We start from the raw sequence: 12,963 nt of genomic DNA on the forward strand, positions 1-12,963 counted from the left end.
AAGTAAGCCATGTTTCGCATAAAGCAAATACATCACATTTTTGACTATGCAATAATATTTTAAATGAATCAAGTTTTGGCATGATGCTTCGACAATTCCACTGCAGGACAGTGATTGTATCATTTGCGACGGGTGATAAATTATCCATCAAAAGATACAAAACCTGAGACAATTGGCCATTGAGCTGATAACTGCTTCAAAAAGGTTCTAGCTATTGGAAGGAATGCCATTATGAGGGTCTTTAAGGGTTCAGATATATTGAATGCTGAGAAAATCCATTCAACAATTTCCGAAAACTTCAGTAATCCTGTTGGTGGCTGTGAAATGGAGCCCACTGGATTATTATCTTTTTCTGTACTAGATCCTGGATTGGTTTGTGAATTTGACAAACCAGGAGGCACAGTCTTTGGTTTTGACTTTTTTTGTTTAACACGGGGATCTTTTTTTGAAGATGAAATTTTAGGTGTCTTTTTTGGTAATTTGGAGGAAGACTTCTTTCTCTTAACTGACCCTTGGGTAGTGATAAACGAATTACCTTCACTATTTTCGTCAGAGTCAGAGTCCTCTGGTTCCTCTAGATTTGAAAACCCGTTTTCGGTTTCCAAAGGGGGGACATCAATGACCGTTTTAAGCATTTCTGCATATGTGCGCTTAGACCGTGCTTTTAAAGAAAGCTTAATTTTGTCTTTGTGCACTTTAAATGCAGTGCATACTGAAATATCATCATGAGGACTATTCCCACAATAAATACATTTTTCAATTTCCTTGTTGCAATCATTATCTTTATGAGGCCCTTCACACTTAATACATTTTGGTTTATTACTACAGTAAGTAGCTGTGTGGCCGAATTTTTTGCAGTTCGTACAATTCATTACATTTGGAACAAAAAGCCGAACAGGGAGGCGAATTTTATCGACATAGACATGGGACGGCAACGCAGACCCGGCAAATGTCACTCGAAACGAGTCTGATGGGCGATAAACTTTTTTTTCCTCTTCATGAACTACTGAGTACAGTTGTTTGCACTCCAGTATTTTCACACCCTCAAGCATAGAGTTTTTGAAACGACCAACACCATGCTTGAGTAAATCATCTACCGAAAGACTCGCTTCGGTAACAACACCGTCAATTTCGACATCTTTGGAGGGTATGTAAACTTTATACTCTTTATTGAAATGTTCCGAAGAGACAATATCATTCGCGTGTTTCAAATTATTTACCACAACACGAATTTTATCGTTATTTACTTTTATGATCTCTTTGATTGAAGAGTATCGTGATGTCAAACCTTTATTAATTTGAAAAATGTTTAATGGCTTTGATATACGTCTAAAAAAGACTATCCAAGGCCCAGAAGAGCTCTCCTGATATTTTTTCGTTCGTGGGGGTATCGGATTCATGCTAGGATTTACGTCCATGGATTCATCCATTACATTAAAATTTTTTAACTAAACTTTAAAATAAAATTTGAAACCAACACTACACAGTACTCAATCAAAAGGAAAAGAAAAAACTTCTACCTTGAAATTGTTGTCTATCTCCGTTGCACTGCCGTGTAGATCCTCGTTGCTCTAGATGTTCTAGTTGGATGTATCTGGACGTTGATACAATGCTGAAGCTCACTGTAGCGATAGAATATGATGTGATGCTACTGCTACCTGACATCCAGCACCACTCGAATTCCGATTTGCTTTCGTCTTCGCCAGCTGTAACCAGCGCAGGTCACCGGTGTATACCTGCGTGTTGTATGGCAGTGGAAAGACCGAGTTGTCTTGTCTCCTTCTTCCTAGTGCTCCGCACCGATATGCTTCTGCACCGAAGTGCCTTCGCACCGGTGTGCCTTTGCACTCTCCTGCTTCTATGTGCCTTTGCACTCTTCCTCTTCGATGTGCCTTTGCACTCTCCTGCTCAGCACTTGTGGCTGTATATTGTGGCCTGGGTAGAGCTTGGGAAACGCCCTTTGTTGTTTCCTTCACCAGCTTGGCCCAGCACTAGGGCTCTCTTATGCAGCACGATTTTACGTTTTAACGGCTGCTGCCAACAGGTCTCCACCTGTAGTTCAACCGTTGTCGTATTTTACGCGTGTAAACCAACCAGCGTTATTAAACTGTACGCTTCTATACACAACCTTCTCGGTTGAACGGCTATTACTGAATGATTCCGTGGTAGTTGTCGATGCCTTTTTTGTCTCCTTTTTTATGAACTGGAAACATGTATGAAAACTTCCAAGAATCAGGGAAGATCCCAGATGTTTGCGATAAACGAAACATTTGGCAGAGAGGTGAAATTAACCCGATGGAGCATTTTTCACAAAGATTGTAAGAATACTAGAATTTGATATTTTTACTCTTATATCAAACGAAATAATTTTAGTTTCTATCATTGAGATGTTCGGTTTTAATAATAAAATTTGTTATTGGTTTGCAAATCACTTCTACCCGGGATGCAATCACTGTAAAAACCGACTTTTTAATCGAGGCCTGTAGGGCCGAATGTCATATACCATTCGACTCAGCTCGACGAACTGAGCAAATGTGTGTGTGTGTGTGTGTGTGTGTGTGTGTGTGTGTGTGTGTGTGTGTGTGTGTGTGTGTGTGTGTGTGTGTGTGTGTGTGTGTGTGTGTGTGTGTGTGTGTGTGTGTGTGTATGTGTGTGACAAAAATATGCACTCACTTTTCTCAGAGGTTGCTGAACCGATTTTCACAAACTAAGATTCAAATGAAAGGTATTATGATCCCATGACCTGCTATTGAATTTTATATGGATCCGACTTCTGGTTCCGGAGTCATATGGTAATATGTGAAAATTTGAAGAAAAGGTTTTATAGTTTCTTTAAAAATTATAAAACATTTTATCTGTATCCGACTCCCGGTTCCGGAACTAAAGAGTGATAAGTTGAAAATTACCAATTTCATTAGTATTTTTTCACGAACGATGATTAAAAACAGATACAAATCCCATAAATTTGTCTGATAAATTCTTCTAGTTTGCAGAGCTTGTTAGTTTGAGGGCATAAAAAGTTAATTCGGCACAACTGGTCATCCCTTTTCCAGTTCCGGAAGCACCGAAAGTGGTGATGATAAACTCCAAAAATAGAATTCTTTTCGATTTCTCTGCGATGCTTGAACCGATTTTCACAAATCTTGATTAGAATTAAAGCTCATATTATCTTCGAAGCTACTGTGAAATTTCATCCGGATCCGACTTCCGGTTACGGAGTTAAAGGGTAAAGTGTGTTCAATAATGCCTGGGTTGGTGGTCCAATGCATAGGGCGCTGGTCTTACAAACCAGTTGTCGTATGTTCGATCTGGAAGGATTATATCCGTCGTATATCCGATCTGGAAGGATTCTTAGTGTCAGTAGGATCCATAGTACTAGCCATGCAATGATTCTGTACACTAAGAATCGGCTGCGAAGTCTGTTGAAACAGAAAGGCCAAATTCCACAAAAGGAATGTAATGCCAGGACTTTGCTTTATGTTCAATATTGTACACCGTCACTTAAACCGGCGAAACAAAACATGTAAAAATTTTCTAAACTGGTCTCAAAACTACACAAATCCTGGCTATCCTGGTTCCCGGTCTTCGGTTCCGGAAGCACCGGAAATAGTGGACATATATTCTAAAATGGATCTTGTAGTGAATCAGCCTATATATTAATTGAACTTACCACAAACATAATAATTACTTACGTTGACAAACTTATACTAATAATAAATACGCACAAGAAATGAACATGTGAGGAGGAAAGAAATGAGCAGGTATGATCATAAAAAATAAGCAGAAAAAGCGGAGATCGGTACGGAGACGACGCTAGGTGTGGAGGGAAAGATCATTCTGTGAACGACTTTCGACAACGACGGTTGAGTGAACTCGAAGGTGCTTCAAGAGAAGTTTATAAGATATAAAGTCTACGACAGATCTCACTCGCTTTTCTCGGCGATGGTTAGACCGATTTCCACCGGTCCCATACGGAATTCCTGAATTTCATCCGGATCTGAGTTATTGGGTAAAGTGTGTTCATTATTATACACCGTCACACAGGCGAAACATAAACCGTAAAAAATTTCTAAACTGGACTCAATACCGTTATTCCCAATTTTAGGGTCAAATGAAGGGTCTTAAGGTCCTACCAAAAATTACTGCATATTTTCGGTTACAACAAAAATTTAAATCGCCATTTAAAGTACGATCACAAAACGTATAAAATCTTCAAAATTTGAATACAAACTAGTAGACTTTGTACGCCATGTTAGTTCGTGGCCGTACGAACCGTCTTCGATTATACCGGCTCCGGTGCTGGAAGTACATATAATAGTGGACCCACTTCGTTTTCTAATGGATGGCCTAACCGATCAGAGAACTGTTTCATTCTCTATTCTTTTCAAAAATTGAAGAGAACTATTTTGAATAAAATACCAAAATATTATATATGAGAAAGGCATCATTACACCACTAGGTGGATTGAAACAGGTTTTTTTACTCATATTAGGCAAAATTTATTAATTTCGTTAAAATACTCGCCCCTCCGTGCACTTTTGTTCATCACAACAGAAATGATTTCTTGCATCATTCATTTCCGAATACACGTTTTCCTACAGAATGTAAACGTTTATTGGGGAGATTTTTTTCAGGAAATAGAGCAAAGCAGTAATAGAATTAGGTATTTCAAAAATGCGCTAATTGAAAATATTGGACGTCACATGTCCAACAACCCTCCCCCTTCCCCCTGTCACAAAAAGGTCACGTTTTGTGAAACATCCCCCTCCCCCTTGCGGCGTGACGTCTTTTATGGACATCCCCTTACGTTAGTTTCATCCTCTTTTTGGAATCAACACAAAATCAGGATAATGGTTTTACTTCGAGAAAAAACAGTACCAAATTCAGTTTTTAATTTATACAGAGGTCACAAATTGATCTGAAAAATCTGTAAAACACAGATAAATCTGTATATGTGGCAACCCTGATTCTAATGCGATCAATTAGCATTGTTTATTTTAAAACATTCAACGTAACAAGATGCTCAGCTTGTCATCATTCAAGTAATTTAAATAACAATTCTACATCTTTTTACCTCTCTCATATAGAAAGGTTATGCAATCACTGTGAAAACCGACTTTTGAACCGAGGCCCGGAGGGCCGATTGTCATATACCATTCGACTCAGTTCGTCGAGTACGCAAAATGTCTGTGTGTGTATGTGTGTGTGTATGTGCGTATGTGTATATGTAACGTTTTTTTTGCACTAACTTTTCTCGGAGATGGCTGAACCGATTTTCACAAACTTAAATTCAAATGAAAGGTCCTGTGGTCCCATGCGTAATTCCCGAATTTCATGCGGATCCGACCTCCAGATCCAGAAATATATGGTAAAGTGTGTTAAAAATTGTATACCATCGCATAAAATGGGCAAAAGCCTTAAAAAAATTTCTAAATCGACCTCAAATCTTTTCCAATTGATTGTTTTTTTTCGGTACACGGTCAATCAAACCGATTTCGGTTATTCTTTTAAGAATCGTAGAAAATTATTTTGAAGAATACCACAGTATTTTATATGATAGTATGATTGATATGAGAAAGGCATCATTACACCACTAGGTGGATTAAAACAGTTTTTTTTTAACTTTGATCTCCAATTAGTTCTATCTTCTGGAGGCCGTTCGATTGGTTGAATGATAAAGTAATTGCTTGAGATGAGTAATTTCGTGTCGGGTTATTTGTAGATCTCAGTCCAAAACGCAACCATTTCTTGATCGAATCCATCAATTGAATTGATTTTAAACGGTTGATTAACATCATTTGTGAACTCTTGAATTTCACATTTTTTCCGACAGGTGGGATTAGTTACGCTAGGAAGGAGAAAAAAAAAGTTCGTTATTCTAAGGAATTACAAATGATTACAAAGTGGTTGCTATACCCGTCATACGCAAATTGTGTGTAATATTCGACTAGTTTTTCAGACATTGCAGCCTCCGGTGAGTTAGGTTCAAAATCATCAAACAGGTCTTTCGATCGGAATAGATAGGAAAGATCATCAGAATGGCATACGCCGTAATCAGAACCTGAATTTGTAGCGAACTTCGAATGCGAATGATTTCCTTTGAAGTTGAAGTAGTACAGATCAAGAGGATTTTTGGTTGTCTCATGATTTGCATACTGCTTCACGCTCATTGCAATCGCATAGGTGATGTATGCCTCACTGAAAGCCTAAATGTTATTGGGCGAGAATTACAATAGTTTTTGGTTTCGTTTTTTTTAAATGACATCATTTACCTGCTGTAAGTTATTGAGATTTGCATCCGTAATCCAATGTTCGTCGGTTCCATCGGGGAAGAATCGTTCTCTTAACATTTTCCGAGACTTTTCGTTCTCTTTGCAACCGAATATTCGAGGAATGTAGGAACTAGAATGTTCATTCAGCTCAGCTACCAGCGAGGCATTGGTGATGATGGCTAGAGAAGCGAAAGTTCCTTCATTTGGTACGAAACCTGTTCTCCACGGAATCGGATGATATCCACCCCTAGCCCAAACTATGCTAGGGTCTTCACTTATGAAAGTTTCGTTGTCCACGTGTTTCTCTATTACTGAATGATATGGTGCTATTGGGTAAATAAACCAGAACTAAACGAGAACAAGTTTAATTGAAATTCCATTCCAATTGCTTCAGATACTACCTTCAGTTTATCGATACTCTCGCCAAGCTTAATAGCATCAACCTGTCGTAAGGCATCAACTAGCTCTTCCGATGACATTGAGGCTGGTGCAGTGATGCCAACCGATTCCGCTTGTTGTTGAGCAAATTTCAGTGGTTCTTTGATCGGTTGATTCCAAAATCCAAGAGCACTTCCACTCATCACCACTGCACGTGAGAATAATCCTTTACTTAGTGGACTCATCATGTGCATTTGTACGGAAGCACCGCCGGCACTTTGCCCTAGTAGTGTCACAAGTGCTGGATCACCTCCGAATTGAGCAATGTTTCGCTGTACCCATCGTAAAGCCGCACTTTGATCTTTCAGACCAAAATTACCCGTAGCTGCTTGATCACCAGTGGAAAAAAATCCAAACACTCCCAGACGATATTGTATAACCACTAAAATCACCTCTTCCGTGTCCATCAGACGATCTGGTCCAAATTCACCCATCGATGCCGATCCGGAGAAATAACCGCCACCATGAATGAAAACCATCACGGCCATTGGTTTTTCAGGATTTTTCGGTGTCTGGAACATTTTTTCGCTCTCTATATTCACTGCGACATATAGTTTCTTTTTTCTTTTCTAGTAAGACTTACCACGGGTTTATACAAGTTCAGATACAAACAATCCTCGCTACCCTCCACTTTGGGGTTGAGCCATATGTCGTTCTTCTGTACGCATTTACTTCGCTCAAACGAAGCATCGTAGTCTCCGGTCCACGGTTCCACTGGCACGGGATTTTTGAAACGAAGTTTATCAACCGGAGGTTTCGCAAACGGAACTCCTAGATAAGCCTCGTAGCGTTTGCCACCATAGCTGGTGAAAGATCGTCCTCGAAGACATCCGTCCGATACACAAGTTTTCGGTGCAATATCCTGAGCACCCTCGAGCCCAAAGATTTCACTGGAAATCAGTAGAATCAGTACAGAAATAGACAATCGTGGATACATTGGACTTGAACGTTTCTAGCCGTGGCAACGGAAAAACACGAAGTGAAATCGTTTTCGCACGGCTTTTGATTTATAACAGGCAGCTAATCTGGAGACTGCAATCATTATAGAGTGACCTTTTCCATACATTATGACATAATTGAAAGAGGCAAACCCTTCAAAGACCAGCGGTAAACTTTTTTAGACAATGTGATGCCTCTTCTTTTGTACATTGGGATTACTTGATAAGCAACCGGTGTGTGTGTATGCATGTTAGCTCTAATTGTATCAGTTTAAAATGCAGCTTCAGAGCATCAGACGTTGGTTGTAAAATAAGTGTACGTTAAATTTCAGTGGCGTTTTTGGCACAGGCAGAGCAGAATAGTTCTACTTTCGTTGGCACTGCATTGGAATTTTTTTTATAAACTCTCTTGATAATGATGAGTTGATTAGGGATGGTACTAGGAAGGCAAAGTATCGATACCTAGGGAATCGGGATACCGAAATTTTGGGTATCGCTACAAGGTATCAAAAGGCAATAAAGTATCGATAGCTGTAAGTATCAATTGATACATGCGCAGCAATCGACTATGGCGTTATTTTATGATGTACAGAAAGGTGTTCCCACACAGCAAAAACCTGTTTTAATCCACCTAGTGGTGTAAGGATGCCTTTCTCATATTACTCATAACAGCAAAAATATTACTGTGGAATTCGAAAAAACAACTGTTCATTGAATCAGTCGGTGTTGAACAGTCTTTCGCACCGCACGCGTATAGCTCTTGGCTGCTGGAAATTTTTTCTGGCTACCTAGAGTTTCATTGATTCAAGGCTGCCTGAATCACTAACAGTCTTTTGAAAGACTAACAATTAGTCAGCCTTTCTCAAGGCTATACAATAAGTGATATTAGAGTGACTAAGAAACTAATCAGCCTTTTTTGAGGCTTGCTGTTCAAAGAACTATTCTTCGAACTAATCAGTTTTTATTAAGACCTACACAAAATCAGTCTTTATCAAGACGTTTTCCAAACTAGGAGTCTAATCAAAGACTAATTTAGCCTAGTTAATTTAATGTAAAATTTCATTCATTTAAAAAAATGCCTGCGTCCAACCGGAAAGGCAACAAGCCTTAGGCTAAAAATAATTCAATACGGAATAAATCACAATCCGTTATTCAACATTTTTTAAATAACATTCACGATCTTATAGAATCTGAATGTAAAAATAAAAGACAACGGACGGATTTCCCTTCCGTTGATCCTATGCCGTCTAACAATATTTACGAGATTCTTCCTGAATCCGATTGTAGCGACATAGAAGAAAATTCTTCAAAAATTCCCAAAATTGACGCTTGTCGTTCTGGGAAGAAACATCAATCTATGCCACCAGTGATGGTGATGATTTCCGACTTCAAAGCATTCCGTACTGAGCTTTCTACTTTTCTCCCGGAAGTAAAAGTCTCGTTTCAAATCAGACGAAGAGGAGAATGTCGAGTCTTAGTTGATGGATTGGAAGATTACGAACGTCTTATTCGATATTTGTCCGAGAAACTTCATAAATTTTATTCATAAGATATAAAATCAGACAGACCCTTCAAGGCTGTCTTGAAAGGCTTATCAAATGATCAAAGTACTGATTAAATTAAAAATGAACTGAAAGGATTTCTTGGTTTTGCCCCTTCCAAAGTAATATTTATGAAAAAAAGTGAATGGTACTTCTAAACCAGGTGTTCCTCAAGGAAGCAATCTCGGACCATTGCTGTTTTCATTATTTTTTAATGACATTTCTTTTGTCATTCCACCAGGATGCAGACTTATGTATGCGGACGATTTGAAACTGTTTCTTGTTGTGCAATCGACAGCTGATTGCATGGAACTTCAGCAGCATCTAAACAATTTTTGTGAATGGTGCAATCTCAACCTCTTAACTATAAGTGTGTCCAAATGCTCTGTGATTTCTTTCACACGTAAGAAAAGCCCGATAGTCTGGAACTACTCTATTTCTGGGGAAACACTTGAAACAGTAACTGTTTTCAAAGATTTGGGTGTGCTTCTTGATTCTCAGCTCTCCTTCAGACATCACTACTCGCAGATCTCTGCCATGGCGTAATCCGTCAGAGCTTCCACCATACATTGAGCGCTGTCGTTTGCTCGACATGGACACACTAGACAAACGACGAAATATACTCAGAGCAGTATTTATAGCGAAATTGCTGAATGGACAAATTGATGCTCCTGAAATTCTCTCGCAAATATGTATTAATGTCCCTCCAAGAACGCTAAGAGCGCGGAATTTCTTGCGACTCGACTTACGAAGAACGGAATATGGCCAGAACGAACCGATTAGGGCAATGTGCAATGTTTTCAATAGTGTGTACGACCTTTTTGACTTTTGTGTATCTAGTGTTGTTTTCAAGAATAGGCTTAAGAGACTCGGATAGAATATAAGTAGAACTTAATTATTTTTTAGCACTGGACAATGTTTGTATTCGTTAGGCTAATGTTTTTGAATTGTAACTATGTAAACAAATATGTAAAATGTTAAAAAAGATGATGGGTTTCTACGCGCATTTGATGAATTTCAAATGGGCTTTTCCCACTCCACCAAAAACTCCATTGAGATCAATCCAGGTCAGATGGAAAGAAATAGATAAATAAATAAATAAATAAATAAATAAATAAACCACGCTCTGGGATTTCCCATGAACTTTACCTAATACACTTCAATCGAAGTGACGTAAACAATTTGAAAACTTTAGAAAAAGTACGTTTCATTTCCCACATTAAAATTCATTGGGAACATTATAAACGGCATAATCGTATTGCAAACTCAACGCAATGTCGTCGTTGCCAAGGCTTCGGCCATGGAACCAAAAATTGTCATATGGACGGTACGGTGTTTGAATTGTGGTAAATCGGATTCGAAAGACGTTTGTCCAATGAATGAAACCACTGATAAATTTTCATGTTCAAATTGCGATGGAAATCATAAATCCAATTATTTGAAATGTCCTGTCAGGGAAAAATTTTTAAACGCTCGTTCGCTTAGACAACAAGTCAAATCAACGACCTTAAATTTACAGAACATACCTGAAAATAAAAAAAAACCGTTACATATGCCACGCCTAATTCTTCTAAGGCACTTATTTCTTCGAATTTAACACAAAAAACAGGTACGTCTTCCAATTTGTCTTCTAACGAAAACAATTTATTGCCAGGTAGATCGACCTCGTCATTATCTTCTTCTAATATCAGTTACGCTAGTGTAACAGGAAGAAATCTACCACTTAATTCTTCTAATGTAAATAATCAAAACACAGGAACGCCTTGCAGTTCATCTTCTAACGAAAACAATTTAAATAATTATTTGAATATTTTAAATTAGAATGCTCGATCTTTGAAATCGAGTGAAGATGAATTTTATAATTTTCTCAAAGTTCACAAAATTCATATTGCCATTGTGACAGAAACTTTTCTTAAACCAAATGTCAAATTGAAAAGTAATCCACATTATGTGGTTCATCGATTTGACAGGTTTACTGGAATGGGTGGTGGAGTTGCCATTTTTGTCCAACGGCAAATTAAACATCTAGTTTTACCTTCTTTCAATACTAAAGTTATTGAACGCTTGGGAATCGAAGTTGAAACCATTCATGGAATTTATTTCATCGCTGGAGCATATTTGCTATTCCAATGCACCGGCAAACAATTAAATCTCTTTAAAGGCGATTTGCAAAAACTCACAAGATATCGACCGAAAATTTTCGTAATAGGGGACTTAAATGCTAAGCATGTCCAGTGTCCAGCAAAATAACAGTAATGGTAAAATACTTCATAATCAACTCTCAGCTGGTTACTTCACAGTTCTTCATCCCAGTAATCCGACTTGTTTCTCTTCCGTGAAAAACCCGTCTACAATTGATCTGGTTCTAACGTATCAAAGTCACATTTGTAGTGAACTGATTACTTATGCTGACTTTAACTTAGATCATCTTCCTGTAACATTCAGACTTTCCAACGAAGCTATAATTAATCCAATTAGTTCTATATTCAACTATTATAGAGCTAATTCATTGGATTACAGATTTCACATTGAAAATCATGTGGAACATTAAACTATTTTAGAAAATTCTGCGGACATCGACACAGCAATTTGAATCATTATATTATCGAAGCTAGAAATCTTTCAGTTCCCAAAGCTCAAACTAAATTAAATTCTCCTATCATCGATGACAATCTTCAACTGCTCATTCGGTTGAAAAATGTTCGTCGACGACAATATAAAAGTTCTCATGATCCTGCTATGAAAAACATAGTTAAGGTTGTTTTACAAAAAGAAATTAAACAAAGATTTACTCTTTTGCGAAATGAAAATTTCGCTAAAGAAGTTGAACAGATTAAACCATATTTTAAACCTTTCTGGAAACTTTCTAAGGTTCTTAAGAAACCTCAGAAACCAATTCCTGCTCTCAAGGAAGGAAATCAAATACTTCTTACAAATGGCGAAAAAGCTCAAAAACTTGCTTCACAATTTTAATTTGAACGTTGTGAGTCCAATTGAAAATGAAGTCTCACTGAAATATGAGCATATTTCTACCCAAGTGTTATCACACGATGACATTATTGAGACGAATTTTGATGAAATTAAATCAATTATTAGGAAACTTAAAAACATGAAGGCTCCTGGTAATGATGGAATTTTTAATATTCTTATTAAAAATCTTCACGATGTTGCCTTGAGACTCCTGGTTAAAATTTTCAACAAGTGTTTTTCATTAGCTTACTTCCCAAAACGATGGAAAAACGCTAAAGTAATTCCTATCATCAAACCTGATAAAAACCCAGAAGAAACATCAAGTTATCGATCAATTAGCTTACTTTCTTCTATCAGTAAACTTTTTGAAAAAAATTATCTTGTTGAGAATGATGTCTCATATAAATGAGAATTCAATTTTTATACCAGAGCAGTTTAGATTTCGCCATGAACATTCAACTACTCATCAACTTGTCAGAGTAACGAACATGATAAAAGCAAATAAATCTTCTGGGTTTTCCACTGGAGTTGCTCTTCTAGACATAGAAAAAGCATTCGACAGTGTTCGGCACAAAGGTTTAATAGCAAAAATGTCTGATTTCCAGTTTCCTATTTATTTGATCAAAATGATTCAAAATTATTTAACTGATCGTACTCTTCAGGTTAGCTATCAGAATTGTAAATCTGAATTGCTACCCGGACGAGCAGGTGTTCCGCAGGGTTCGAGCGTAGCTCCAATCTTGTATAATATTTTCTCTTCTGATCTTCCAAATCTACCCGTTGGTTGTCAGAAATCGCTATTCT

The 12,963-nt window shown here is 37.7% G+C and overlaps 1 protein-coding gene across 1 annotated transcript; it reads right to left on the reverse strand.

Moving 5' to 3' along the window:
* Positions 1-4,474: 4,474 nt before the first annotated feature.
* LOC131439278 (juvenile hormone esterase-like) lies at positions 4,475-8,583 on the reverse strand. Its single transcript, XM_058610105.1, has 5 exons — positions 7,294-8,583; positions 6,674-7,222; positions 6,273-6,620; positions 5,917-6,206; positions 4,475-5,848 (listed from the first exon to the last, which is right to left on the reverse strand). Exons 1-5 carry the CDS (start codon positions 7,645-7,647, stop codon positions 5,713-5,715), a joined length of 1,677 nt encoding a protein of 558 aa, XP_058466088.1. The 5' UTR covers positions 7,648-8,583; the 3' UTR covers positions 4,475-5,712.
* Between the last annotated feature and the right edge of the window lie 4,380 nt (positions 8,584-12,963).

Source organism: Malaya genurostris, chromosome 3 (assembly GCF_030247185.1).
Source record: "Malaya genurostris strain Urasoe2022 chromosome 3, Malgen_1.1, whole genome shotgun sequence".
Lineage (NCBI taxonomy): Eukaryota > Metazoa > Arthropoda > Insecta > Diptera > Culicidae > Malaya > Malaya genurostris.

Excerpts from the sequence above, each read along its gene's own strand:
- LOC131439278 (XM_058610105.1), bottom strand. The coding sequence starts at position 7,647 with ATGTATCCACGATTGTCTATTTCTGTACTGATTCTACTGATTTCCAGT. Across the intron at positions 7,223-7,293 it reads TGAACTTGTATAAACCCGTG|ACACCGAAAAATCCTGAAAA; the intron begins GTAAGTCTTACT and ends AAAATGTTCCAG. Across the intron at positions 5,849-5,916 it reads ACACAATTTGCGTATGACGG|CGTAACTAATCCCACCTGTC; the intron begins GTATAGCAACCA and ends TCTCCTTCCTAG.